The sequence below is a fragment of the Taudactylus pleione genome, unplaced genomic scaffold (genome assembly GCF_031769625.1).
Source record: "Taudactylus pleione unplaced genomic scaffold, aTauple2 ptg000641l, whole genome shotgun sequence".
Taxonomy (NCBI): Eukaryota; Metazoa; Chordata; class Amphibia; order Anura; family Myobatrachidae; genus Taudactylus; species Taudactylus pleione.
The window spans coordinates 476,562-503,671 of NW_028285043.1; the positions used below are offsets into that span (position 1 = coordinate 476,562).

General features: G+C 41.8%; 1 protein-coding gene across 1 annotated transcript; it reads left to right on the top strand.

Annotated features, from left to right (window-relative positions):
- On the top strand, positions 1-26,296 carry LOC148479049 (trimeric intracellular cation channel type A). Its single transcript, XM_088455003.1, has 6 exons — positions 1-276; positions 10,913-11,069; positions 12,182-12,366; positions 18,298-18,385; positions 21,452-21,569; positions 24,585-26,296. Exons 1-6 carry the CDS (start codon positions 153-155, stop codon positions 24,804-24,806), a joined length of 894 nt encoding a protein of 297 aa, XP_088311129.1. The 5' UTR covers positions 1-152; the 3' UTR covers positions 24,807-26,296.
- Positions 26,297-27,110: the final 814 nt, after the last annotated feature.

The following is a 27,110-nucleotide window of genomic DNA, read 5'->3' on the forward strand; positions in this document are numbered from 1 at the left end:
TTTCCCTGTAGAAGGGGTGGGCGTGGGGAGAGGGAATCCCACACGATATTCATCATACCCCGGCTAGTAGCCTGTTCCTCACTCATAGTAGACCCCTTGCAGCTGCGTGCTGTCACTGTATCAGCAAGGACAGCCCGGGACTCTGACCAACCATGGACCTGCTGACAGCTCTCAGCCTTGAAGACCTGGCCGTGTCTTTCTCCAAACTACCTGTCTTCCCTGTGTTCGATGTGGCTTATTATATTATCTCCATCCTGTACCTTAAGTATGAGCCAGGTGGGTGCTTGCCTCTACAATGAAGTTGCTATACGAGCACTGCTTCGGTTATTTCTGCAGTTTATTCTAGATTGCATGCAAGCATTGCTTTTCCCATACTCACCCACTGTCTATGTATATTCTGTATATATTGCCATTACTGAAGGAGTTAACTGTTGGCATGGATGTACCATTTTTAGCTGGTTCAGTCTCAGCTGTCTATTTTCCTTGTAAGGATGTAGATTGTAGACGTTACAGCAAGACAATGAATGAGTTATTATTTTCCCATGCTGCAGGAATAATCAAGAAAGGATAATCTACATGAGGAGAAATACTAACATTTATATATACATAGCAGTATCTATGTGACACAGCTTAGTACTGGCTTCTGTGTAATTAGATTCTTAGAAATATTTTTTTTTACTGTGTATAATTATCTATTAGAATAGTGATTCTCTGGGAACCTAGATGTGTATACCCTGCTATTGAAAGTGTGCTGTTATCTGTTTGTGCAATACCAACAAACAATGGGTTAGAATGCTGATTCACATACATGATTTGGGTTTTTGCCAAAAAAGATTAGGAGGCCTAGGGACTCCTATCACATCATATAAGGTACCAGAGGCGCAGGCCACTGGCTATATATGCAGCTGCTGTGGCCTTCTTCATAGTTTTAAAGAACATTTTGTGGTTTGTAGACTAATAACCAAAATTACTATTGGCAAAATCTTTTAGAGGTTTTTATTACTGAGTGTTTCTTTTGTAACCAGTGCCCACAGCAGTGACAAGTAGGGAAAATGGAGTAATGTCACTTGGTGGTTAAGGTGACTATCATATTTACTAGCAGCCATGCAGACGTGATTGTAAATATAATGGTATGGGGTGCAGACAGTCCCTTGGGTTCAGGGGGAGGCCACACAGCATACCCTGCACCCATTCACCTTACTTACCTTTCCATCGGCGTGGTAGAAATCACTGGGAAAAATAGTAGGGTGCCATTTTCCCAGAGATTGGCACATGAGCAGTACTGAAATCATCATGAAAATGGGCCCGCACCATTTTCCGGGCGATCAGCGCATGCGCAGTAGTCTCTGGAACAGTGCCAGACTACAGGGGACATGTGTTAGCGAGAAAGAAAGGGGCCCACACGGAGACTACACATGGCCACCTCCTCTGTTACACCACCCTTGCATGCATGCAGACGACCCTATGGGGAAATTTCAATTGTTGCTTCGTTCGGGCGCAGTAGTCGCCGGCATTTCTGCTCACTGCCTCCTGAGGTGGCAAGTAGAAATGTGCTATAAGTCCATGGTTTGGATGCCCTAACCAGGAGTTTAGATGGGTTTAGCCGTTTTATGCGGCTAAATCCAGTCTAATTGGGAGCGACAATCGTAATAATTGATGAGTACCCCAAAACAATTGAATTGCTATATTGGGTGCCCATTACTTACTGTGGCTAAAAAATAAACAACTGAAAAGCCCCCTATATTTGAGTACTGTAATGCATGAATGAGCATACACGCAAGCAGTTGTTTTTCAACATTATTTAATTCCACATCTTCCTGTACTTTATGTATATTCTCCAGTTTCTCAATGGTAATGGCTGTACTGCAGACTTTTCTGTTAATAAATAAAATTGTCTGTTCATACAAACAGCAATTGAAAACATGGCCCAATATAAAAAAGCAAGAACATGTTGCATGCATAGTGCCACATACATGGACTTTGCTATATGGCATTGTGGCACATAATAAGGATATAAACCATATAATGTATAATGACAACATTGAAATATATTTCAGTGGCACTCTGGTGCTGAGCCAGTTCTCCTAAGCTGCAGTCTCCGGACACTCTAAATTCCCCACGGTGTCTATTTACTGAATTTGGTCAATGGTACCATGTAAACGTATACAATAAGGGTAGATGATAAGAAGAGCATCTACTGTACCTTGTAGAAAAAGAGCTTTATTGTTTGGTTAGTCAGGCACTGAAAAATGTGTCAATTCTCGGAAAAAAAATCTCTAAAAATTGGGACTGTATGTAGAAATTAGGGCCATTTAGCAACTATATATGGAAGTCTGTGTGAATAATTGTGTTAGCGTAATTGAGTTGTAGTAGTTCATGCTACAATGCAGCCAGCTGTGAATCCAGCATAAAAGAAACTTCAACAGTACCTGTAAAAGGGACTATTGATCCCTATGGAGAATGGGGAGAGCACGAGTGGTCATGGAAAGCTGATCTGGGATGAATGGAGGACAGTGCATGCTGCATCTCTCTCCTATTACATGTCCTATTCTGGTTCTGTTTGTGCAGCATTCAGTCCATGGTTTGCATGTATTTGCATTTGTTAAACTCGTAGTGAATACATGCAAATACACTGCGTGCAAAGTGCATATAAAATCTGCTTTGCTGAGAAGGTGAACTTTAAGTTGTAGTTACTGTTGACATTTATGGGTTTAGTTACTAAGTAATAACTTGTAAACCAGTGTTTTGCTAAGAAAAACATTGCCCTTTTAAATGTTGGGCTTAAACACACCAGGAACCTATGGCTTGTGCAAGTCATCACTTAATAAATAGTATTTCTTCTTGATACATGCAAAAAGTATCAATTCTAGTGGAGTGTACCGACACTTATTTATAGCCAGAAAAATTAAAACTTCATCAAAAACAATCTGTAGCTTTTAGACCTGTTTAAATCAAAACATCATTAGGATACTTACTTATGGGAACTCATGCAGTTCAAATAGCTGAGACCTCAGTTGCTGTGACATCAGTAACCCTGCCTTTGTGTTTCCATCCACACAATAGGCTTTATCCAGTTAGGTACGAAAGGGGAGAATTGCCATTGCAACAGCAAAGAAATGCCAGCTATTCGCCCCCCTCGCGGCCGAGCTCATCTGGACTCGCACATTTTTGTACGGAGGTGCAGGTAATTTGCACCTAATTGGATCAAGCCCATAAGCTTAAATGGCAAACACACAAGGCCACAACTGGCTTCAAGTAGTATTTAATTTAATAATCTCAGGCAGTGCTTTGTGGCTAAGGGTGCGGCGTACACAAGACGATGTGCTCACGATGCGATATTGTGAGCAATTTCCCTTGCACTCTCCCCGGCAGTTCCCCGGCGCTCCATGACAAGATGTGTCTAGCAAAAGCTGCACGATGTGACACAAGATCTAACGATTTGCCGATCTTTAGATTGTGCGCGATAGTTGAGACACAGATGCTTGCACGGAACAGGGAGATCCGTGATGCATGCATCTGTGTAAAAAAAAAAAAAATCAAGCAAGACACAGATGCATGGACGGATCAGTGAGAGCCGTCTATGCATCTGTGTTAAAAAAAAAATGGGTCCCCCAGCCAAAGCATTACCCCTGACCGCTAGTCAGCCCAGGCCGAGGATCCCCCTCTCCAGCGCACCCCAGGCCTAGGCTGATAGCCCAGGGCTATTACTGGCACCCCTGGCCGGAGGGTGCCGGATTTATTATATAGTGTGGTGCATTTGAAATAGGTAAAAATATTAGCTTTTGCTGAACTACAGGTCCCAGCAAGCCTGTTCTGTGTTTTTTTAATATTGCTTTTGCTGTGGAACTACAGGTGCCAGCGGGCCTGTAATGCCTCACATGCTGGTACTTGTGGTTCTTTAAGTACCAGCATTGCTGGTACTTAGCAAAAAGACAATATTTGAAATGCATCACATTACATAGTCAACCTAGCACCCTCCGGCCAGGGGTGCCGGGGATGCCCCGGGCTATCAGCCTAGGCCTGGGGTGCCCTGGAGAGGGGGACCACTTTATTGGGGGCATCCCCAACTCCCCAGGGATCCTCGGCCTGGCTGACCAGCGGTCAGAGGTAATGCTTTCGCTGGGGGACCTGGTGAAAGGGCTTCCCTGACTGTGGCATTACCCCCCCCCCCCCCCGCTAGAAAACGTTTGGTGCTAGTTCTGGTAAATACAGGGGAACCCTGCGCATTTTTATTCCCCTGTATTTCCAGAACCAGGACCGGTTTGTCCTCTGTATTTAGCACAACCAAAAAGCCCGGGGCTGGTTGTGCTTTGGGGGTCACGCCGTTTTTTTGGTTTTTTTTCACTTTGTATTCATTTTTTTTTAATAGATGCATAGACAGATCTCTCTGATCTGTGCATGCAGCATCATGCAGATCCAAATGACATATCGTTCGGTGCATACACACTGAACACTATGCCGATGGATCGTGTAGGAGATCGTCAAATCTTACCTGCAGTAGCTAAGATTTGACGATACTATGTATGACCCACGGGTCACTCACGATTTGGACATATTTTACACGATTTGTTGTTCAGATGCCTCGAAATTGGGCGAATTGTGTAAAATATTGACTAGTATGTACGCACCTTAAGGAAAATTACAGATACCTGCACTCCTCAAAAATGCCTCCTGGTGCATAGCTACTCCTTATGGAGTTTAGATGGATGAATCATTTTGGTATATAGAAACTTGTAATATGTGCATTCTATGGGGTCAATCCAATTAAAAACAGTGCACTCGCTGGTGCAAGTCATCACGACAATGGCCGCACTTGACCGCAGGCTGAATTCGCGCAAAACTGTGCGCAGCCCCATAGGGCTGCTTACAAAATTGAGCGAGTTCAGCCTGAAAGAGGGCTGCAAGGGGTGCGAGATTCATCGCCGGCGTTTGAACACCATGGCAATGGCATAACTCACCCGATTCGCACCCCTCACGGCTAAGTGGATTGCCCCCTATGTGTGTCCTTTTGTAGCAAGTATATTGTGTTCCTGTCATGACATTCATGCCCAGGCTCAAAATATTTTTTTTTACATAGTTTTCTGTTTATCTTACCTGTTATACATACATACATACATACCTTATATAGGCTTTGTTATTATTTTGCACTACAACAGTTTAATTATTTCCAAATGCAATCTTCTTAGTAGTTAAGGTCAAATTTGCTAACTCATTTAGACCAGTAGCACATTGCAGTGGTCTTCAATGTATTTGTGCTTTACTGCATTTCATATCACGTACCAGGTATAGGCAATGTGCGGCACTCCAGCTGCTGTGGGGTGTTGCATTCCTAACCGTTTTGTGTGTCCAACTAAAAAAACAGTAGTATTTGCACCAAGCATACAGGTATGTTTAATATAGAGAAGGGGCTAGGCAGCGTTAGTATTACTATTATTATTATCAGCCTTTATTTATATGGTGCCACAAGGGGTCCGCAGCGTCTTTCAAGGTACATAGACAGATACAGAATGAATAAAACGAGAAAAAAGAGACAATGAGCAAGGAGCAGTGGGTAGGGGTACGAGCTGGATGGATTTGATAAAGAAGTCGGTCTTCAGCGTCGGTTTGAAGTAGGTGGAGAGTCTGAAAGGGAGAGTGTTCCATAGGTAGGGAGCAGCATGGGCAAAATCTTGGAGAAGGGAGTGGAGGAGATAATCAGTTGGGAGGAAAAGGCAACATTGGCTTGTGGGGCAAAGTGTGTGGGCGGGCTGGAGTGTGAAAGGAGATAAGGTCAGAGATGTAAATAGGAGTGGATTGGGTGAGGGCTTTGTAAGTAAATGTGAGAAGTTTGAATTGGGTTCTGGAGGAGTAGGAGAGCCAGTGCAGGGTAGGCAGATGTAGTACATTTGGAGAGGATGACGAGCCGGACAGTAGCATTGAGGACAGATTGGAGTGGAGAGAGATGGGAGGCAGGGAGGCCAGAAAGTAGGAGATTACAGTAGTCGGGTGTAGTAGGTATTACCGCCCGGCTTACCTTCGTTCGATATGCCGGGCATCGGTCTTCCAGTGTAGGTCTAATGACAGGCGTCTAATTTTTTGACGCCTGTCTTTAGTACCTTGCCGGGATATGACAGTCGGGAAGCCGGTGGTCGGGATTTAGACCGTCGGCTTCCTGACTAGATCCCCAGTAGTCCAATATGGAGATGAGCAGTGAATGGATGAGGGTATTATGGTGCATACACACGGTCAGATTTTCCTTCAGATCTGTACAATAACGATTTCAAAAATTCTTCATTCGTTCATATCTGAAGGAAAATCTGACATACCTGACATGTTTGTCGGATGAACGATGCGCGTTCCCATTTGTCAGATAACGATATCTGACATCTGATGTGTTTGGAGTCAGATTTGGACGATTCCATTCATTTTAATACAGGCAAAAATCGTTCAATCTTTCAAATCGTTGGGAAATCGTTCAAATCATTCAACTCGTTTATCTGACATATCTGACCGTGTGTATGCACCTTAAGTTGCCTCCGGGGTGAGAAAGGGTCTAATCCTGGAGATGGAGACTGCAGCATTGCGAGAGGTACTGGATATGTGATTTGAAGGAGAGGGAGGAGTCAAGGATAACTTCAAGACAGAGGACTTGTAGGATAGAGGAGATGGTGGTGCTGTCAATAGATAATGAAATTGTGGGAAGTGAGAATATTGGGGAGGGATGGAAGATGATCAATTAAGTCTTAAGCTGCATACACACACAGTGATGTTAGTAACCAACGATTTTAGTGAACGATTTTCGTAAATTTTTTCCCTTGAAAAAGTGAACGAAAATCGTTCACTAAAAATCATAGGTTACTAAAATAATGAACGATGAACGATTTTTTAATCATGCATACAGTGAATGGAAATCGTTCATCATTTATCTTTGATTCTGCACAACATGAACAATTTTCTGAACGAAAATCGTTTGTTGGACAGTCAGAATGGATGATAAACTACAAACGTGAACGCGCATTATCGTTCACCTTAAAAAGATGAACGATTTTATAAACGATTTAACGATAATTATAGTTAAATCGTTCAAAAAATCGTGGTGTGTGTACGCACCTTTTAGATATATTGGACCAAATGTAATAGAGTGCGAGTTTAGAAAATGTGAGAGTTTAGCAGTAAGCTCTCACACTTTTTAAACTTGCCCAATGTAATAGAGTCCGAGAACATACAAACTTGCATATTTTTAGACTAAAAAAATTTCCACTAATTAAACTCTCATCCAGATGTTTTCCCATTTTGAAGATAAAACTTGGCTAATGTGAGAGATTACTGCTAAACTCTCACATTTTCTAATCACTCATCCTATTACATTTGGCCCATTAAGTTTAAGAAGCGCCAGGACATTCAGGAAGAGATAGAAGAGAGTATAGAGATGATATTGGATGCCAAAAGAGCTGATGAGCTACCCTAAGGAGGATGTATTGAGGGAGAATAGGAAAGGTACAAGAACAGAACCTTGAGGGACACCTACCGATAGTGGAAGTGGCATGAATGTGGAGTCATGAGAGGAGACTGAGAAAGAACGGTCTCAGAGGTAGGAGGACAGCCAGAAGAGGGCAGTATCACGCAGACCGAGAGAATTAAAGATTTGCAGGAGGAGAGGGTGGTCCAGAGTGTAACAGTTATATTACCATTTTTTTGTAGTCATTGTAATAATTTAATGAAGTGACATATTAACTAAAGAAAATAATATCTTGACTTATTAATAAATGCAAAAAATAAAAATAATCAAATTTTACATATAAAAATGAATTAAATACAATCATGTCACATCCGTTATTTACCCCTAGTAGTCCAAAAAGAAATGAAGTACTGCAAATAGATGGCCGTGACTTGATATAATACAGATGGAGAGGTGGATATACACTCATCATCATCATCATCATCATCATCATCACTGTGCATTTTTTCACAAGCTTGGCCTCCAGCACCCGCAATGATATCTGGGGTTGTGCCCACATCTAATGACATAGCTTGTCTGTGAACATGTCTTTACTGTAGTTGGCTTACTCTTGCCTGTCTCCTGTGCTGGAGTGTGGGCATGCAGGACTACATATGCAAAATGCTATGTACAGATTCATTTTATGTGCATACATAGTGCAGAAATTATTATATTATGGCAAACTGTGACACACAACTACAGTAAATGAGACCCTTTGTGCTCCAGAGAGGGAGGAATGTAAAATGCACAGCCTGGCTTACAGTTGGGCACACACTGGAGCGACGACATAACGCCTACATCGCTCAGTGTGTACGCATGTTTGCAGCACACTCCCGTGATCGCTAGCCCCTTCCGGGAGGGAGCAGCCAGATTGGCATGGCAGGGGGCGGGGACGGACAGCTTACTGTCATTTATGGGTGGAGCGGGGGCCGGGGCCACATGATCGCGTCACAGGCATTGTGAAGCATTGAGTGGGGCCAAAATGACGCGATTCAGCGTGATTCGCGTCACCGCCCCCTGCTGCGGGGGTTTCTCAGTTTAGCCCGGTGGGTGGGGTAGGGGCGGGCGTGGAGGGGTCGGCGGCCACCGGGAGGCTTGCCTGCCTTTCAGGGGCCCGGGAGCGGCACCCGATTTTTCGTGAGGCTCCCGGACGAATCGGGAGGGTAGGCAAGTATGCTACACTGGTCACACATTCTTTTGTCAAAAAGGAGGGGATTTTAGATGAGAATATGGAGTGCACACTGCACAATTACTAGTTTGGAATATATTGATGCATGATTGCCTGGAGGAGTAGAAAGGCTGATCTACATGCATGTGCTATTTACATTTGTGCCTACTAAATAAATATATGTATTAACTTTAATGGGTCAGTGGCCACCCTAAAGGTAAACAGCTGTGAGAGGGCGTTGTATTACCATAGGTTAGATAGCAATTTGTCTGGAGGCATGATTGTTTTATGTGTTAATTGTAGTTCATTAGAGTGCAATCATTGCCTTACACTGTAATCTCAATGGGTATAATTGCAAAGAGTATAAATCAGAATATATATATATATATATATATATATATTTATTATAATCTATCCACATTGCAAATGAAGACTCCAGACTGTGGCGAAGCTCCAGCGTTTTGGAATGAATGTTGTAGCTTACCTACAGTCTTGGGCTTATATTTGCATTGTAGCATCCCGTGAGTGTCACTGTGGATATTTGTGAAAACCCGGGCAAGTGTAAGTTCAGTTACAGTTGAGCGCCTTCTTTGTGGAATTTGTGTGTATGTATAATAACTACTATATCCCATCATGCTATGACTTGCTATACTTGCTCTCACTTACTTCATTAATGGCTCTGACAGGTGTCTCTTCGCCTTTGCTCTTCTGCTGACCCATTGCCTATATTTAGTTCTCCATGGAAGGATCAGTTGTCTGTCTTCCCATTCCACCTCCCCACATTACCATCATACTCGGGGGATTATTCATGAACAATTTTGCTGCTGTGGTCACACACTACTGTAGATTTGTAAAGATAATATATTTGTTCTCAGAGTGAAGCTGACATCTCTGTATGTCATTACATCTATTCTGTTTTGCTATACACTTGCTTTTATATTTTGCTTCATGTAACCATGTAAATCAATATGTTCACTTTGCAATATGCCTTTTGTCTGGCCCATTACAAATCTCCTGTCTGTTGTATGTGTCTCATGTTAGCTGAATACATAATACTTAGGGAGGAATGCATCAAGCATCACATTTTGAATATGATGCATCCAGCCACTGATCGCATACATTGCGACATTTATTAACGCCATATGCATGTCTACTAATGTAAAGGACAGCTCTTTCGATAAGAGCTGTCCTTTGCCAAGAGAGGACTTTTGAGTTTTTGACCGAGAAGTCCTTCTGCATATGCACGGCTGTCGGCATGCACCTGGACGGTAAGAAGCCCATAAGCCTTTATTATGCAAGATGACGTTGTCTATCGAGAACAAGCTCTGGTAAGTTTTGCTTTTCGTAGCTTGATGCATGTGGGGAATGCGGTGAAATCTCCAAAAACTGCTTTTTCGAAGGTTTGACCGCATTTATACATCCCACCAATAAACTGTTTATCGCTGGAATCTTGTTGATTTCTGGGGGTAAATTTACTAAATTGAGAGTTTTTAGAAGTGAGTTTTAAAAGTGATGTTGCCCATAGCAACCAATCAGATTCTAGCTATTATCTTCTAGAAGTTGCTAGTTGAATGTTAAATAGAATCTGATTGGTTGCTATTGGCAACATCACTTTTAAAACTCACTTCTAAAAACTCTCACTTTAGTAAATTTACCCCCTGGAGTCTGTTTCTCCAGCAACACCTCCATATCAGTGCGGTATATTTCATAAAGGGCAGGCCTATATAAGGCAGAAGAGCACTAGCTTTCAGAACAAAAATCAATGCGTATTAGTTTTTTGTGCTTTTGGTAGCTTTCTTTTTTTATCTGTCCAGTCAGTGCCATAAGGATTTATGTGGCATAATCATTCAAGATGCACAGACACTAGTGTAGAGAATACTAATTCAGATTGCTGTAGGACACACAGAGCATAGAAACTGACCAGTGCGCTTTTGAAATTTCCACCATTACAGTCTACAGCAGGTTATGGCAGACTGTGCGCCTCTAGCTGTTTTTGAATGGCAACTATCTGGCAGAGCAGCCAAGAGCTGTAGATCAGCAGCAGCTGGAGAGTCTACAGCACCGCATGTATGCAGCGTTTTATTTGGGCTCTAATTTTTTATGATATTGTTGTAAAAGGATGGTACTGGCACAATTGAGTATAGATTCCAAGTCATTGTTGTGCTCTGTATATTGTTGTGTGCTATATACCAGGTTTTTACAGAGACTGGTACACTTTTCAGTTCACCTTGTAGATAAATCGCTCTTCTCCCTTCTCTCCTGTGAAGGTGCTGTAGCTTTTTCTCGACGCAGTCCGGTCGCCTCCTGGCTGTGTGCGATGCTTTACTGCTTTGGCAGCTACATTCTCGCAGACATCTTACTTGGAGACTCTCCCATCAGCTATTTCAGCAATAATGCTAATATACTTCTGGCATCTGCTGTTTGGTAAGTACAGTATGTCTGTGGCACAAACTCTGTGTAAAGTGTATATAGAAGAGTCTTGAGTCTGTAGACAGCTGTGCATGAAAATGCGCATATACATAAAATAGAGTACGACGGTCGGGGTGCCAGCGGTCAGAATACTAACAGTGGCATCCCAACAGTCTGAATCCCGACCCAATTAGATAACTGCCCTAACCCCTAGCCCTAACCCACCATTCCTGCAGCCTAACCCCCCCTGCAGTCTAACCCTCCTCATTGCAGCCTAACCCTAATGCTCCACCCCTGCAGCCTAACTCTTCCCCCCTGCTACCTAACTCTAACCCCCCCTAGTGCCTAACACTTAACCCTCCCCCTAATACTTACCATTGGGATGCCAGTGGTCAGGATTCTGTCACCTGGATTCTGACTGCTTTCTGGATTCTGGTGCCGGTGTTCTGAGCACCGGCACCCAACCGCCGGGATGCCAACTACATCCCCAATAGCATATGTGCCAGGTTTGCATAAGGGGTAACAGTACTGGTTTCTCTAAGAAATTATCTAGTTTCTGAAGAGAATATGCTTAATTAGTTAATTATATGTGTAGAAAACATACAATAGACAATTAAGTTAAACTTTTGATATATATGTGTACATATAAAAGAAGTGACTTATCCGCTGTTGTTGTTATGTACTGTGCATGTACCATATATTAAAATTTAAAAAAAAACAACTTTGAGTGGAATTCTATAGTGGCAAGAGAGTGTTCCACACACCTACCTGGTTGTGCCCATAAAAATTTACCCAACCGCCTCTCCCATCTGCAGAATGTAATCTCTGCTTTGTTCTGCTCCATAAAACTAAGCACACTGTTGCATCTGCTCTGTACTTTTCAAAGAACATATATACATATGTGCCATTATAAGTAAAATTACAAGGCTTGCTACACAGAGGCAAATAGTTAATGTCTAAAGTGTTTGACTGTGGTACATGGGGTTGGGGGTTTGAGTCCCCTGCATGGCATGCTGAGCATTGTATTTTAAATACATGGGGACTTAAATAAAAGTTATTATTGACAAGGTGCACATATCTCCTGTCCATTTTGGCTAAGCTGACTCCCTGTCTTCACATTATTGCAGGTACTTGATGTTTTTCTGTCCACTGAATCTTTTCTACAAGTGTGTTAGCTTCCTGCCACTGAAACTTGTCCTTGTTGGCATGAAGGAGGTGGTTCGTGTGCGCAAAATCGCCATTGGAATCCACCATGCCCACCACCACTACCATCATGGATGGGTTATCATGGTTCTGATTGGATGGGTGAAAGGTGAGACTTTACATCATTAAGAGTTAATGTGATTCTTGTTTTCCAACTAAATTCATTAGACAGATATGTGAATATTTTATGCAGTCCAAATAGTTTACAATATACAATATATGTTTAACGGGGTTGGGTATGATTTCCCGGCTGTCAGGCTGCCGCTTGTCAGAATACCGTCAGCGGCATCCCAACAGCCACAATCCCGACACCCATAGCAGTGAATGGTAAGTAACTTTCTAACCCCCACCCTAACTCCTAACCCACCTTCCCGGTGCCTAACCCTCCCCCCCCCTAGTGCCTAAACCTAACCTCCCCCTCCCTGGTGCCTAAACCTAACCGCCCCCTTTCGTTCTTAAACCTAACTTCCCCCTCCCCACACCCTAATACTAACCACCCCTCCCCGGTGCCTAACCCTAACGCTCCCCTAGTGCCTAACCCTGCTAGCTAACGCTACCCTCCCCCTGCACCCCAATACTTACCTTCGGGGATGCCGATGGACGGGATACTGGTGCTGGGATCCCGACCTGTTGGGATTTTGGCGCCAGTATTAAGACCGTCGGCATCCCGACTACATCCCGTTTAACGTGGCTGATGAGAGTAAAAGGGTCTTCTAGATTGTCCTAATGTCCCTTCCTAAAAATGACTGGGACTCAAATAAATATGAACAGAGTGGTGCGGAATGTAGAGAAGGTGATAAAAATTACCAAAGTGGCGCCACCACAGGATGTACGGACCAAAGTTGTAGTGAACATCTGTATATAGAAGAGGATAGTCAGTCCTCACACATATACAAGAGAAAATCTAGAAGAAAACACAGCGCTCTATAATGACGGTCATAAACATAAATCACATATAAATGCAAGTATTAATCTCATAAATTCATAGTACTAAAATACATATTATGTATAAATGTATAAAAAAGGAATAAGAAAAATTAAATAGCACATTACTAATAAAAGTGAAAAGATCACTCACTCCACATAATGTATATGCTCAGTCCCAGGTGTTATAATTAATTGGAGCTTTAATTTATGTATCGGTCCATACAAAGAGCAGTCTCTTGGTGTTTAAAAAACTGAAACCAACATGGGGTAATTGTTACCAGGTCCAGTGTCCAAGATAATGGTGTACCTTTAATAATGCTGGCAAAACTTTTGCAAATATGATATTCCCATAAGCACTGGTCCGGTTTGGTGATATATAGGTCGTCTCTTGTAGCACAATTCCCTGTAGCACAGGTCCAATCGGCTGCTGATAAGTATCGTAGGAACACCAGTAAACAAGTATTGGCTCCCGTTGGGTTCTGAGTGGTAGAGAGTAGATCAGCCAGTCCCTTAATGCGTTTCGCTGTGCAAAGCCACAGCTTTACAGGTGGTGCAGCATATTGATTTTCTAATTCATAGAAATATGTTGCAGTTTCTCTCTTCTGGGCTCAAGTCTTCATGGAATCTTTAACTGGCACTGCATGTGTGTGTGCTTCATTCCAGTGTTAGATACACATGTCTGTGGGTATATGGATTACAGCAGTAGTGTAGCTGATTTACTAACCATTCCAAATTAGGCAAAAGTTATTATATTGTATGTGCAAACTAAAAATGTGCCAAGGGAGACTTATGGATCTATTTAATGATTTACAACTACAGTAAAAACTTTATGTTGCTGCTTTTTGCTGCGATAGCAAATGTTTTATTACAGAAATGTATCAATAAAACCTTGCTGGTACGGCTGAGCGATGCTGGATAGCAGTGATCTGGCTGAATATATTGCATCACCAGGCCAGTGTGAAGGCAAATGTACATGCACAGTGGACTTTAAACCCAGACTTGCGCTTCCAGTGCAATTTTTTTACAGCGCTGACATCCCTTTGTGTGTCGGCTTCTCAGGAAAAGGGGTGTGGTCATGCCTCACAGGGGCGTGCTGCAAATCATGGGGCGTAGCTTTGTGGCACACCCCCATCTCTGCATACCGGTGAAGCAGAGTGCTGGGAGGCGGAGGTTCTCTGGTAGTTGCCAGAAGTGTCAGATGGCCAGTCTGACCCTGTTTTATGGCCAACCATGTGGCCAACTGGGAAGCTGGTTATCTTCTTGCTGTCATGATGATGGGCCTATTTTTATATGGAGGCCTGGAGCTGTAGTCCCATCTGCTCCATTGTTAATCTGGACCAGTATATAAGGATGTATTTCCTTCATTTGGATCAGCTGGGATGTTTGAGGAGAACTATGTATCTCAGGATCAGAACGCACACAAACTGAAATAGACATAATTTACAGGCCGTCATGGTATTTGTGAACTGACATGCTTGATCTGTCCATAGTGAATGACTGGTGTGAGTGAAATATTTATTTGTAAAATTTATGCTCTTTTGTGATTATATTTAATACTATTCAGCTATGCAGTTTCCCTTCTTGTACCAGATCTGTATGTGTTAGTTAATCCCATATTTACATTAGTAACTTCCTGGCAGCAAAGAAGTTATACAGCAAGGTAGAAGAATGTGACTGTACAAGACTGGAACGGACTGTACAACTATCATAATATGGAATACAATCGGGAAACCGTCTGCCTTAATAACGACAGCCAGCTTCCCCACTGTCATATCTCGGTGAGGGTTAAATGACAGGCGTCTAGTTTAGACGGCTGACATTTCCCCGACGCCGGGAGACTGGCGCTTGGTATCCCGATGGAAGGGATGCCGGGCGCCGCGGGGGGGGAGGGATAGGTTTAGGGCTCCCGGGGGGGACTTAGGGCTAGGCACCCCCCGTTCGGGTTAGGCTAGGGGGAGGGAGGGTTAGGGTTAGGCACCCCCGGGGGGTCTTAGGGTTAGGCACCCCCCCGGGGGACTTAGGTTTAGCCAGCGGGGAAGGGGAGGGTTAGGCACTTAGAGCGGGGATTAGGGTTAGGCACTTGGGGGGAGGTTAGGGTTAGGCACCCCTAAGGAGGGTTAGGGGGTTAGGTTAGGTTAGTTTATACTTACCTTAGCGACGATCGGGATTTCCAGTGCTGTCGGGCTTCCGCTGCCGGGAACACTGCTTTTGTTGCCAATGCCGGGAATCGAACCGCGGCCGGGGGTATTTCAGACCGATTCCCATAATACAAACTAGTTATATAGTGTAATTTGTAAAGTAAGATTTGCAAATGATTACTAAATACTAATATAATATGTGAGGCAACATAAGTCAGTGCTGTGCTGGTGACATTATTGAGGTGCCAGCATTTTACTTCACTGAAAACCCTAAGAGTAGCATTGTGGTCTTCTCAAATTACTTTGACACTTGTGGATGAAACATCTATAATGTTAAAAATGCTATTAAATATGTCATCACATGTTAAAAACATGAATACATTTTTTAAATGACCATTTTATTCCCCTTGCAAAATTTACACACATGATACCAATCTACCTCCTCCTTTGTATAGCAGGGTTTATATGCAAATAAAGAGACAAGCATACATGTAAATAAAAAATAGCAATTCTGATATTTTGTATTTAGAATAACAATATACTGTATAATTCTCTTTAATACCTCAAGCCTGCCGCTGGCAATTTGACTACATTCCGACATCAGAAGTGGAATGATACTTATACCACTATACCTACACCACTAGGTGTCACCATAGCCTTCATAGAACAGTTCCAGCATGGCTGAGTTAGATCATCTTAGTGCAACATAACATTTCAAAAATATATTATGTCTTTCCTTATATATATATATATATATATATATATATATATATATATATATATATATATATATATTTTTTTTTTTAATAGTTTTATTGAAAGGTTGTCAAACAATACAATTGAATTATTCATGCAAACACATAATAAATTCATGTGTATCACATCTGTTCATTGAGTAAAAATGCAGTAATTGGTTCAAAATGGATAATCGGAACAAATCTGTAATATGATCATAGATAGAAAGACCATTGCAACAGTTATTACACAATCATGAAAGCTATTAAAAAGGGACTCCATTACTAAGGACCTTCGGATTATACCAAGAAGTAAATTGAAAACATTTCCTCAATGAGTCTTTTACTACCAATGTTAATGTGTATATAGATATATACGGCAACCAAGTGTCAAAAAACTTTTCAGACAGTTTTTCTCTATTCAGTGATATCTCCGTCCAATCCATCATGAAGGGTATGAAAGCCTAGGGAACATCAATGTTAAATAAGGGGGGCCATGTACTATCCATTGTGACAGTATAGTTTTTTTGTAGCCACAGCCAGATTAGGCGTGTTGGTGTCAAAATATATATCCCAAAACACCCCAGTCTTAGAGATGTTAAAATTTAGCTTTAAAGTAGTGATCTAATTTTGGAGTTCCTGGCATAAAACCTGTACTTGTGTACTGGGACAGCCAATGACTGGGCTCATTGAGACAATAATAAAAGCATGATTATTTTAAGTTTGTATAAATACTGTTACTGAGGGGCCTATTCATAACAATTACCACAAATGTAATCAGTGCTGCGCATGTGCTGCTTTTGTGAGCGTGAATGTAACGGCGCATGCACAGCACTGATTACAGCTGCGGTAAGTTAGTGTAGAGAAGGATAACTATCTAGTTTCTGAAAAGCTGTCATCACAAAAATGACAGCTTTTCGGAATAGATACTTATGGAGAGGAGGAATGACAGGGGTGTATCTATAATGGGTGCAGGGTGTGCGGGGAACATGAGCCCCTGGGTCCAGGGGGACCCTGCAGCACACACCCTGCACCCATACTTAACCTCTCCGGAGTCCCACGTCGGTGCGGGCGTCTGGCGCTGTAAAACGACTGGAAAATGGCTGCAGCGGCCATTTTCCCGTCGCATGCGCAGTACAGGAAAAATGGCCGCCACGCCCATTTTCCCGGTAACCTGTGCATGCACTATAGACTCTGGGCAAACTCTAGTGCCCAGAGTCTATAACTCCGGCGCTGGCCGCGCACAGTTCAGTGCGCTGCCGGGCGGAGAGGAGGGGGCCCGTGTTGGAGACTGCACACGGGCCCCCTCCTCTCTAGAAACGCCCCTGTGGAGTGATTAATTCCTCCGGTAATTAGGTAGAACTCCATGCGAGTTCTAAACCTAATTACCTTCATCTATTTTTTTTTTTAATTTTTAATTTTTTATATAGTAATGATGAATAGGCCCCTGAGTCAGTAATAGTTGGAGGTTTAAGCTGGGTACACACACTGAGTGATGTGTACCCAGTTGATATGTTGGCTGACATATCGGATCCTGGGTACACATCAGAACGATGTAATAAACAATGGAACGATCACTTGTTCTGTCCTTAATTACACAGCATGGTGCCGTGTGCGATATCATCAGGTTTGATGTGCAGCACATCAAACCTGACAACATCGCATACGACTGCGGGAGCGCACATATATTGTGCATACACACTGCAGTATTTGTCATTTCTATTTGGCCAAATCGGAATGACATCGTTGCCCAGCTTTAGATATACTGAACAGCATCATAGCCCAGAACAGCATGGAATACATGATACAAAATAAGCATTCCTACTACATAGGAGCCAGGAATAATTATAAAGGAAATACAAAAAAGTTTATTTTTCTTTTAAATGATTTCATTGGACTAAAGTATAAATTAACTGGGAAATGATAATGTGTCTTGTGAACTAATATCAAGGACAGCAGGGGGGGTTTGGAGATTGTTAATGACAGGCTCTTTTACAAATTTGCTATAAAACTTTAAGAACTGGACACATCCCAAAAGAAATGTTGGATTTTGTTGATCCCTAATTTTGACATAATGCTAATGTAAGGATAATTTATGTTGTACGTTTTGGTCCTTTTTGAAGATAACATATTTTATTTTCCTAATTCATATGAATGTTTGAGTTGAAAATGTTTATGACAAAAATGTATACCTTTTATTAGATGAAACCGCACTAATTCACCATTTCTGTGTTGTTGTAGGCTCCGGTGTAGCTCTCATGTCTAATCTGGAACAGCTCTTGCGTGGTGTTTGGAAGCCAGAGACCAATGAAATACTTAACATGTCCTTGTGAGTGTTCCATTTACATGTCTTGTGACTTATTTGGGGCTTCTCAAGACCCCCCCCTTCCTCTTTAAAAATGTTCAAATTCACTGTGTGGCTCTGCGGCCCATTTATCATTCCGTATTTGCAGTGTATTCCCAGTAAACAATGTTTGCAATTGCAGCTATCTCCAGAAAACTAGTAAGTATCCTTCTAATGTATTATGGAGAAATCGTAGCAGATATCTGCTGCTGTTCCTCCATTTTCACCTGCACCGATGCGATGCGGTCAGATTTATCAAATTGATCCATGCAGCTTATGCCATCTGAAGATGACATAAGCCGCTGTAGCCTATGGGCTACACATCGCAAATCTGTCCGGGAGAGGGTTCCACGGGAATCTCTCCTGGCCATGGCCGCTGCGCATTCGTGGTCTGTAGACCGCACATGCGCAGGATCCTTGGCACAGGAGTCTAGTGACCACTAACACAGTCATTTCACTCCCGGCACATCGCTGGGAAGGGCTCCTTTCGGAGCCCCTGTCCCTGCAAGTGCTCATTGATGCATCCGATCATGGGCGCTAATATGGCACCCAGATCACATTGCAAATGCGATCATTGATAAATGGGCCCCTATGTGTGCATGCTGCAGTCAGCCAGTGCTTGATACGGGCTTCTGCAAGAAACTTGTTGGCAGATACCAGGACAGCTCTGCTGCTCATACTTTAATTGTAAACTAAATTAATTTGAAAACAGCATTTGTGACTGACCTGATCACATGAAAGGAGCAAGCCTCCCTCTGCTGTCTTCTACCGCCAAACAGGTAAGAGGGCTGAAGCCTCAAATGGTTTAAGCACTTCATATTTGCAGAGTGAGCTGACGAGAAACCATAATCGAAAGAGCTGTGACTGGCAACAGCGGGAGAGATGGACACAACTGGTGAAAATAACAGATAAAAGGGCTTGAGGAAATAACAAAGCGATAGTATTGAGATAAAGAAAAGGATTAGAAAGTGATAGCTACATTAAAAGAAAGGGAGCAGCAAACAAAAGGGACAGATAAATAGTGACAGTCATTCTAGGATAGTAGGACAGCCAAAAAAGGAAACACTAGACAGATAATAGTCCGAGACAGAGAAACTGTTACAGGCATTCTAGAATAATAACGAAGAGGCAACAGGTAATAGAAAAGAAAAAGAAGGGGATAATAAAAACAGAGGTTAAATATAGAGGTGTAATGTAGTAACTGACCAGAAAGGAAGATAGTCTGAGACTAGCTAGCAGTGGTGAATAATAGTGTGAGTGATAAAATAAGAGTACAACTGATGATGTGAGAGTTTTAAAGAAACCTGCAAAGGCCAGCTGAGATTTACCACCACTACTCAAGAATTATGGGGAGTAAGATATTGGGACATTGGTGACACTGCCCTGGAGCTTCTGATGAAGAGCACTACTTGTGTAATTATCATCTGTAGTAGCAGCTGTGTTCAGAGGAAATGACGGACGTATATAGCATTCTATGCAAAGTGGTGGCCCTAAGCACATTGTGGCATGAAAATGAGTTTGCACTGCTCACTAAGAATGAGTGTAATGGCACTTAACAAAATTCCTAAATTAGCACTACATGGCTTAGTTTATTGGAATGTGAAACATGTCTGTACTAGGTGGTCAATAGTTGTGCAGCAGGTCACAGCAGGCAGGCACATCTGCCACGAGGACACTCGGGGACACTGATATTGGAGAATTTCTGCCCCTTAGTAAGGTTTTATATATCTATCATATTTCTGGGCACTTTCAGTCATACACAAGTACTTACTTTCTGAAATACTTACTGCAACATGCTTTCTCTGCATTGCTTCTACACAGTCGAGTCACCTTATTATGACCACCAGCTAATAGCTAGAGTAACTGCCATGTGCAGCATGGAAAGCAGCCAGACGCGCTGGGAGTGACTCAATAAGGTGCTGGTAGGTTGGCACAGGTATCTGGAGCCATGATGACTGCAGTGCATCCCACAGCTGCTGGAGGGTGTTCGTAGTGGAGTATCCATAGAGCGATCACAACGTTCGAGGTAGTCCCACAGATGCTCAATTGGGTTCAAGTCCAGGAAACTAGGTTGCCAGGGAAGTACTTGCAAGTCTTGGTCGTGCTCATCCAACCACATGTCGCATTGTCTTGCTTGAAGATCCCATCCGCCTCAGGGAAGACAATCAGCATGTATGGGTGTACGTGCTCTGCAAGGATGGAGTCCTAACCAAATCTGTTTTGGGTGCCTTCCACATGGATGAGTGGGTCCAGAGAATGCCATGAAAACATTCTCCAGACCATAACGCCGCCACCACCAGCTTATGTTCTTCCAGCAATGGTTGCAGGGTGTTTGTTCTCCTATGTTTCTCGCCTGACATGCCAACGTCCATCCGTTCGATGAAGCAGAAAACGTGACTCATCGGAGAAGGCAACCCTTCACCAATCAGTGGAGGTCCAATTCCGATATAGGCGTAAAGATTGAAGCCTTTTTTGCCGATGCACCTTCATTAGCATAGGAGCCCCATACGCAGCAGGGTTCACTGAACTGACGTTTTAGACACACGTCTGGTGGCCCCCAGGTTCATTTTGAGCTGCTTCACTATAACACGTCGGTCGTCCCTCACGCACCTTCGTAGCCGACGTTCACCTCTCACATCAATGGCACTTGGTGCTCCGCAGTTCCCATGTCGGTTATTCACAATGCTGCCATTTGTCCATTCACGATACACCTTCACCTCAGCAGCACTCAAACTGTTTGAACGCCATTGCGGGGGCCCGAAAGCCAATGATCATCAGGTGATATGTGAGCAGACTGCCTATCGCACACCTTATATACCCACCAAGCCAGCGCACGGCATGTGACGTACTTCATGGGCTACTCGTTGCTGACATCAAATGTAGGAGGTGGTCATAATAATGTGACTTGACTGTGTATGAGGCCCCAATGTCTTCCTCATGAGGCCCCATTGTGTCTTCCTTATTAGAAGGTCTTAGCTGTTATTCTATCTAATTAAATGGTCTTTATCATTAATTTTTTTTAATTACTTTTGTTTCTCATGTCTGACACAGCCCTACCAAGGCCAGCTTCTATGGTGCTATCTTGTTCACTCTGCAGCAGGCCCACTGGTTACCTATCTCCAAGGCGAACCTCATTTTCTTCTTTACTCTTTTCATGGCTGCTTGCAAGGTATGACGCTACTTTTCTTTTTTTTACATTGGGAAAAATTTTCAATAAAAAAATACTCAATTAAACAATAAACAAAATGACACATCACAATCCTAAAACATATCCATTACCAATATTGCAGTATAGCAGAGGAAAAAAATACAGCATATATAAAACATATTATTTTTCTCTTTAGCATACGAAAAAAGAAAAGAGAATAATAGACAGTGCAAAATAGTATCAACATCATCTAGTATAGAATATACCTGTACAATGTATTTTATGCTAGAGCATTCACACTTAAATGTTATGGCACAGAGGCCCTGATTCAGTAAGGATCGCTATTGCGATTACGCTCGCAGATGGCCGATTGTTGCGTACTGTGTATACGTATATGCATCGCAATGCACGTACGCGAAGGCTCCACTGCAATTGTGCCGCGTTCAGAGACTATGCAGACCCATTGCAGAGTGATTGACAGAAAGTGAGCGTTTGGGGCTGGTGATGGGGGGTGGTCAGAAAAACGCAGGCGTGCTAGTGCGTTTGAACGCCATTGCGGGGGCATGCATAAATTATCCACTTCGATGGAATACGCAGATTCAGTTATCACTGCGTGCAATGATTTTACAAATTTCTGAGTAAAGTCAGGGCTGCTGTAATTCTGCGTGAGGGACCGATGGTTACTGATGTTTGTGAAGGATTGCAAAGTATTACGGATGTGAGATAGCGGTAGTGGGAGGCAGTGGGTGTCTCTATGCTGGCGGTGCGACCACATTGCGATTGCAATCATTAGCATATTTTCACAGCAGATTTTGCGTGCGATTACGAAGCTGCGATCCTTGCTGAATCAGGCCCATAATGTACCTCCATTAACAATATGCATTAGATAATCATATATAAACAGCACTGAGCAAGATCCAACCATCGTCTGACTCACAATCATGAAGCTACTTTTCATCCACTAGGATAAAGGTACGATCTAAATGTAAAAATTCCAGTTCAGCAAATGATGTTCATATACCCTTGCTGGAGGTATTTATAATAGTTAAAATGCCCTGCTATTTTTTTTAGTTGTTTGCTTAAGAAAAGAGAGCCTGCACCTACACCTCCCTACCCACAATTAGCTCTTACCCCAGCAGGCCCTAGCCTAAAGCTGGCCACACACTAGACCAACTTACATCCAACCATCCAACTAGTTGATTGGTTGGAATGAAAATCTGGTAAGGGATGAAAGCATATGACAATCAGCAATTTCCTCCCAAATGCCGGAAAATTGACAAAAACTTTTGTTGAACAAATTGTTTAGATCAAACATTTAACAAACTTGTCTGAACGACCATTTTCATCAGTTTTCTGGCATTTAGGAGCAAATTGCTGATCATCCGTTACTCCCATTCCTTACCAGATTTTCATTCCAACCAATCAACTAGTTGGCTGGTTGGATGAAAGTTGGTCTAATGGAGCGTACACACGGTCAGATTTGTCAGACTTGTCAGATTTGTCAGATGAACGACTGAACGATTAAACGATTTGAACGATTTGGACGATTTGGACGATTTGACCAAAGTTTTGAACGATTTGAACGATTTGAACGATTTTTGACTGCATTAAAATGAATGGAATCGTCCAAGTCTGACTGCAAACCCATCAGATGTCAGATATCGTTATCTGACAAACGGGAACGCGCATCGTTGATCGTCCATCGTTCAGGCATGTCAGATATGAACGATTTTCCATCAGATATGAACGACTGAACGATTTTTAAATCGTTATCGTCCATATCTGAAGAAAAAATCTGATCGTGTGTATGCACCATTATGTGTGGCCAGCTTTAATGGTGCATACACACGATCAGATTTTTTCTTCAGATATGGACGATAACGATTTAAAAATCGTTCAGTCGTTCATATCTGATGAAAAATCGTTCATATCTGACATGCCTGAACGATGGACGATCAACGATGCGCGTTCCCGTTTGTCAGATAACGATATCTGACATCTGATGGGTTTGCAGTCAGACTTGGACGATTCCATTCATTTTAATGCAGTCAAAAATCATTCAATCGTTCAAATCGTTCAAAACTTTGGTCAAATCGTCCAAATCGTTCAAATCGTTCAGTCGTTCATCTGACAAATCTGACAAGTCTGACAAATCTGACCGTGTGTACGCTCCATTAGCGTTTAAATCCAAGGACATTGCATAGAGGTTGGGGCAAGAACTTCTTGGTGTGGTCTATTTGTTGGTTGATTTAAATGAAAAACAGCTGTGGATTTTTTACCATAGGTAAAACACAATTCATAGGTTTTTTTTTTACATAAACTATAACTTTATAAATTGAATAAAAAATATAATGTAGTCACTTTCTAGATTGTGCTTTTTGATCTTTTAAACAATAAGTAAAAACAATATTGGACCTCATAATGAGTATATTTACTAAAGTGCAGGTTTTTAGAAGTGTAGTTAATGCCCATAGCAAGAACACATGCAGACCGAAAAAATAATGTCTATACGGCAGGGAAAATCCTATATTTTCAGGTGTCAGGGGCAGATGATGAAATATCAGATAATGATGCCGGTGGCCAGCACTAGTAAACCAGCTGTGATGGGCTATTTATGAACACGCGCAAATGGAACTTAAGTGTCTGCGACACTTTTTTTTACAGTTATTTATGCCGATTACCAGCTCCTTATCAGCCCCTAAGTCTATTTAACAAAAATGCTCTGTATGAACTGTTAATCCATATATTGGCATTAGGCATATGCATGGCCAGTAATGTAAATGCAAGCATAACTGACCACCTATTGATGTGGTATTTCATATTTCTATAAGAACAATAATAAAGCTGCAGTAGAAAGTTAGTGAAAGACTAATAGGTCCATATATCAGTATGACTCAAATGTTGATATATTACCTTTTTGGGGATATAGTTGTTGGTTATTGTTTCATGTGATGTAGAATTACTTGTTTGTTCCACAGTTTGAGTCTCTAATTCCTAAATCTCTATATCTGTATGTGTTACCTTTGCTTTATATAGATCTTCATGACAGCCACTCACTCCCATGGGTCACCTTTCGCTCCTGTGGAGAACTGCATTTGCCCATTCCTTTTTGGCTCTGCTAATGGTAACCACGACAATCACGACGACCACCACCATCATCACCATGATGACCATGAGGTGTCACATTCAGTACAAGCAAAATCTAAAGAAGAGCTAAATGAGGGTACTCGCAAAAGGAAAGTGAAGAAAGCAGAGTGAGGATTACATTGAGACATCACAACGCACTATGCATTGCCCAAAGCAGTCTTCATGTAACACTTCAGCCTTTTTTTTTTTTATTTGATGGAACTGAAAGTCCCGCAGTAACTTTTCTGGATTTCTCAATTTCAAGAGAACTGCCAGAGCTGAAGATATCCAAACAGTGTCTATAAATCATCTGCCAGCAAAATGATATACGATCATTTTCTTTTGCATAGTAGCATTTTAAACCATCTTGCAGGGAACGATAATCATTTTGTGGGGTTGAGTACAAGAGAGTAATCCGATTTCCCTTACAAAATATAGTACTCTCCCAGTAGTAATGTGTATGTGTAGCAGATCACTCTTAAGTATTTCTGTTTGCCAAAAATTCTAATTTTAATATAATATGCAAATCTTTTAATATTTATTTTTAGAAATCTATTTAAAATATTTTTAAATATTCTAACTGCTTTCAGTCCACAATCTATCCACATATACCTTTTTCTATTTTATGGGTTTAAATTATTTCCTAAACAAGGCAGAAGCATTCACTTTATGTAACAAAACTACTAAATAAATGACCACATCGGGCATAAAAAAAAAAAAAGAGCAGATGAACTAAGATATTTTTTTTACCGCTTATAAAGCGTGAAAACATAGTGTAGGTCATTTATGAAGCGCAAATGGTAGCTCCACAACGCCAATGCCACTTTGGATGCATTTTTTGCCTTAGTTTACAAAAGTGCACTAAGATTTCAGCCAGGGCAAGAGGGACATATTTGAAGAGGAGCAGATGTTTGTACAGACAGGATGCAGTGAAAGAGTTAAGTTCCTAGAGAAGTATGGAACAGGAACTGATGTGTCTCATTTGCGATGCAGGGCAGAAACTAAATTTGATTTTGCAGATCAAGATAATTGTAATGGGATAGGGGATGAGGAGAGTGCAGTTTCAGGGGTATTACCGTATTTGTTGCCATGAATGGCCATTCCTCTTTGCAAAAGGATTTGAGCTGGCAGGGATCGTGTTTTAATGAGACAATTCAGTTCCCATACACTGTTCACTGTATAAAAAAATAAATAAAAAATTGGGCAACAGGGCTGGACAGCCTGGCGCAGTTTCACACTATAACTGAGAGACTATGAACATGGGGTCCTCCTGCTGTAGTGAAAGTTTGTCCCAAACTAGTAAGTGCAAGGCTGGTGGGGGTTCGTTGGGGCAGAGTTGAGGCTTGTGCTTGGAAGTCCATTTGGGCACACTTATACGGTACTAAAAAATGTCATGTGGTGCGCTTCATAAATGACTCCCAGTGTTTTCTCTGTTATTGTACAGAGCTTTACATCTTAGATTGGTGAACTTGTACAATCTGCATGGAGATGAATGATTTACAAGAATGAAAATGTTGTTCCATTGTTTTTGTACTCCATACATTTTGGGATTATTTATCAACACCTTCAGACAAACTTTTGAAATGTTTTTCTTGCCCAATATTTATTGACTGATAATGATTAAAAACACTTTAAAGTTTAAAGGTTTCATTTTTTTTTTTATAAACTTTTTATTGAGCAAATCACAATACAATAGTACAGTCAAACATTCAAGGATAAATTACAGCACATAATATGCTTTTAATTTAAAAACTGTAATCTCTCAGAACAATAATATAGTGATTAACTTTCTCAGTATAAAAAAGGAGAAGAAAAAAAAAATATAGAAGCAAGAAGAACATCTTGCGGCAACGGTGTGGCAAGCCGTCTAAAAGTAAGAAAGAAAAAAAACGAAAGACATAAACCAGAAGAAAAACAAGGTAAAATAAGGGGAATAAAGGGGAATAAAGGGTGGATCAGCCCTAAGTGAAAAAAACATTCTTTCAATCTAAATATAATAATAGATACAATAAAAAAATAAATGTTGAATGGCAAGGATATGTTTTGATATGTCAGCCAAGGGGACCATTTTTTATCAAAAGATTTTGATGTATTGCGTAATAACGCGGTCATGTATTCCATCTTGTAAACATACCAGATACGTGATAATATTGCCTGCATAGGAGAAGGATTAGGGTTTTTCCAATCCGCTGCTCTTAGCAGATCTTATATGTCGGAATAACTTATTCTGATATCGTGATAAGGTGGGCAGATATAAGGGAAGTAGAAAATGCTGAGGATCGGAGGGAATCGCGGTCTCAAAGAGGTGCGAGAGGAGATCGACAACCTCCTGCCAAATACTGGCTACTTTGGGACAAGTCCACCAGATATGCAAAAAACTGCCCATGCTATTACAACCCCTCCAGCATCTATCCGAAGCATCAGGGAACATTACTT

What these genes read in the sequence shown, in the direction of transcription:
- LOC148479049 (XM_088455003.1), top strand. Translation starts at nt 153, where the DNA reads ATGGACCTGCTGACAGCTCTCAGCCTTGAAGACCTGGCCGTGTCTTTC. An exon ending in CTTCTGGCATCTGCTGTTTG is followed by an intron (nt 11,070 to 12,181) that starts GTAAGTACAGTA and finishes ACATTATTGCAG; the next exon opens with GTACTTGATGTTTTTCTGTC. An exon ending in TTTTCATGGCTGCTTGCAAG is followed by an intron (nt 21,570 to 24,584) that starts GTATGACGCTAC and finishes TGCTTTATATAG; the next exon opens with ATCTTCATGACAGCCACTCA.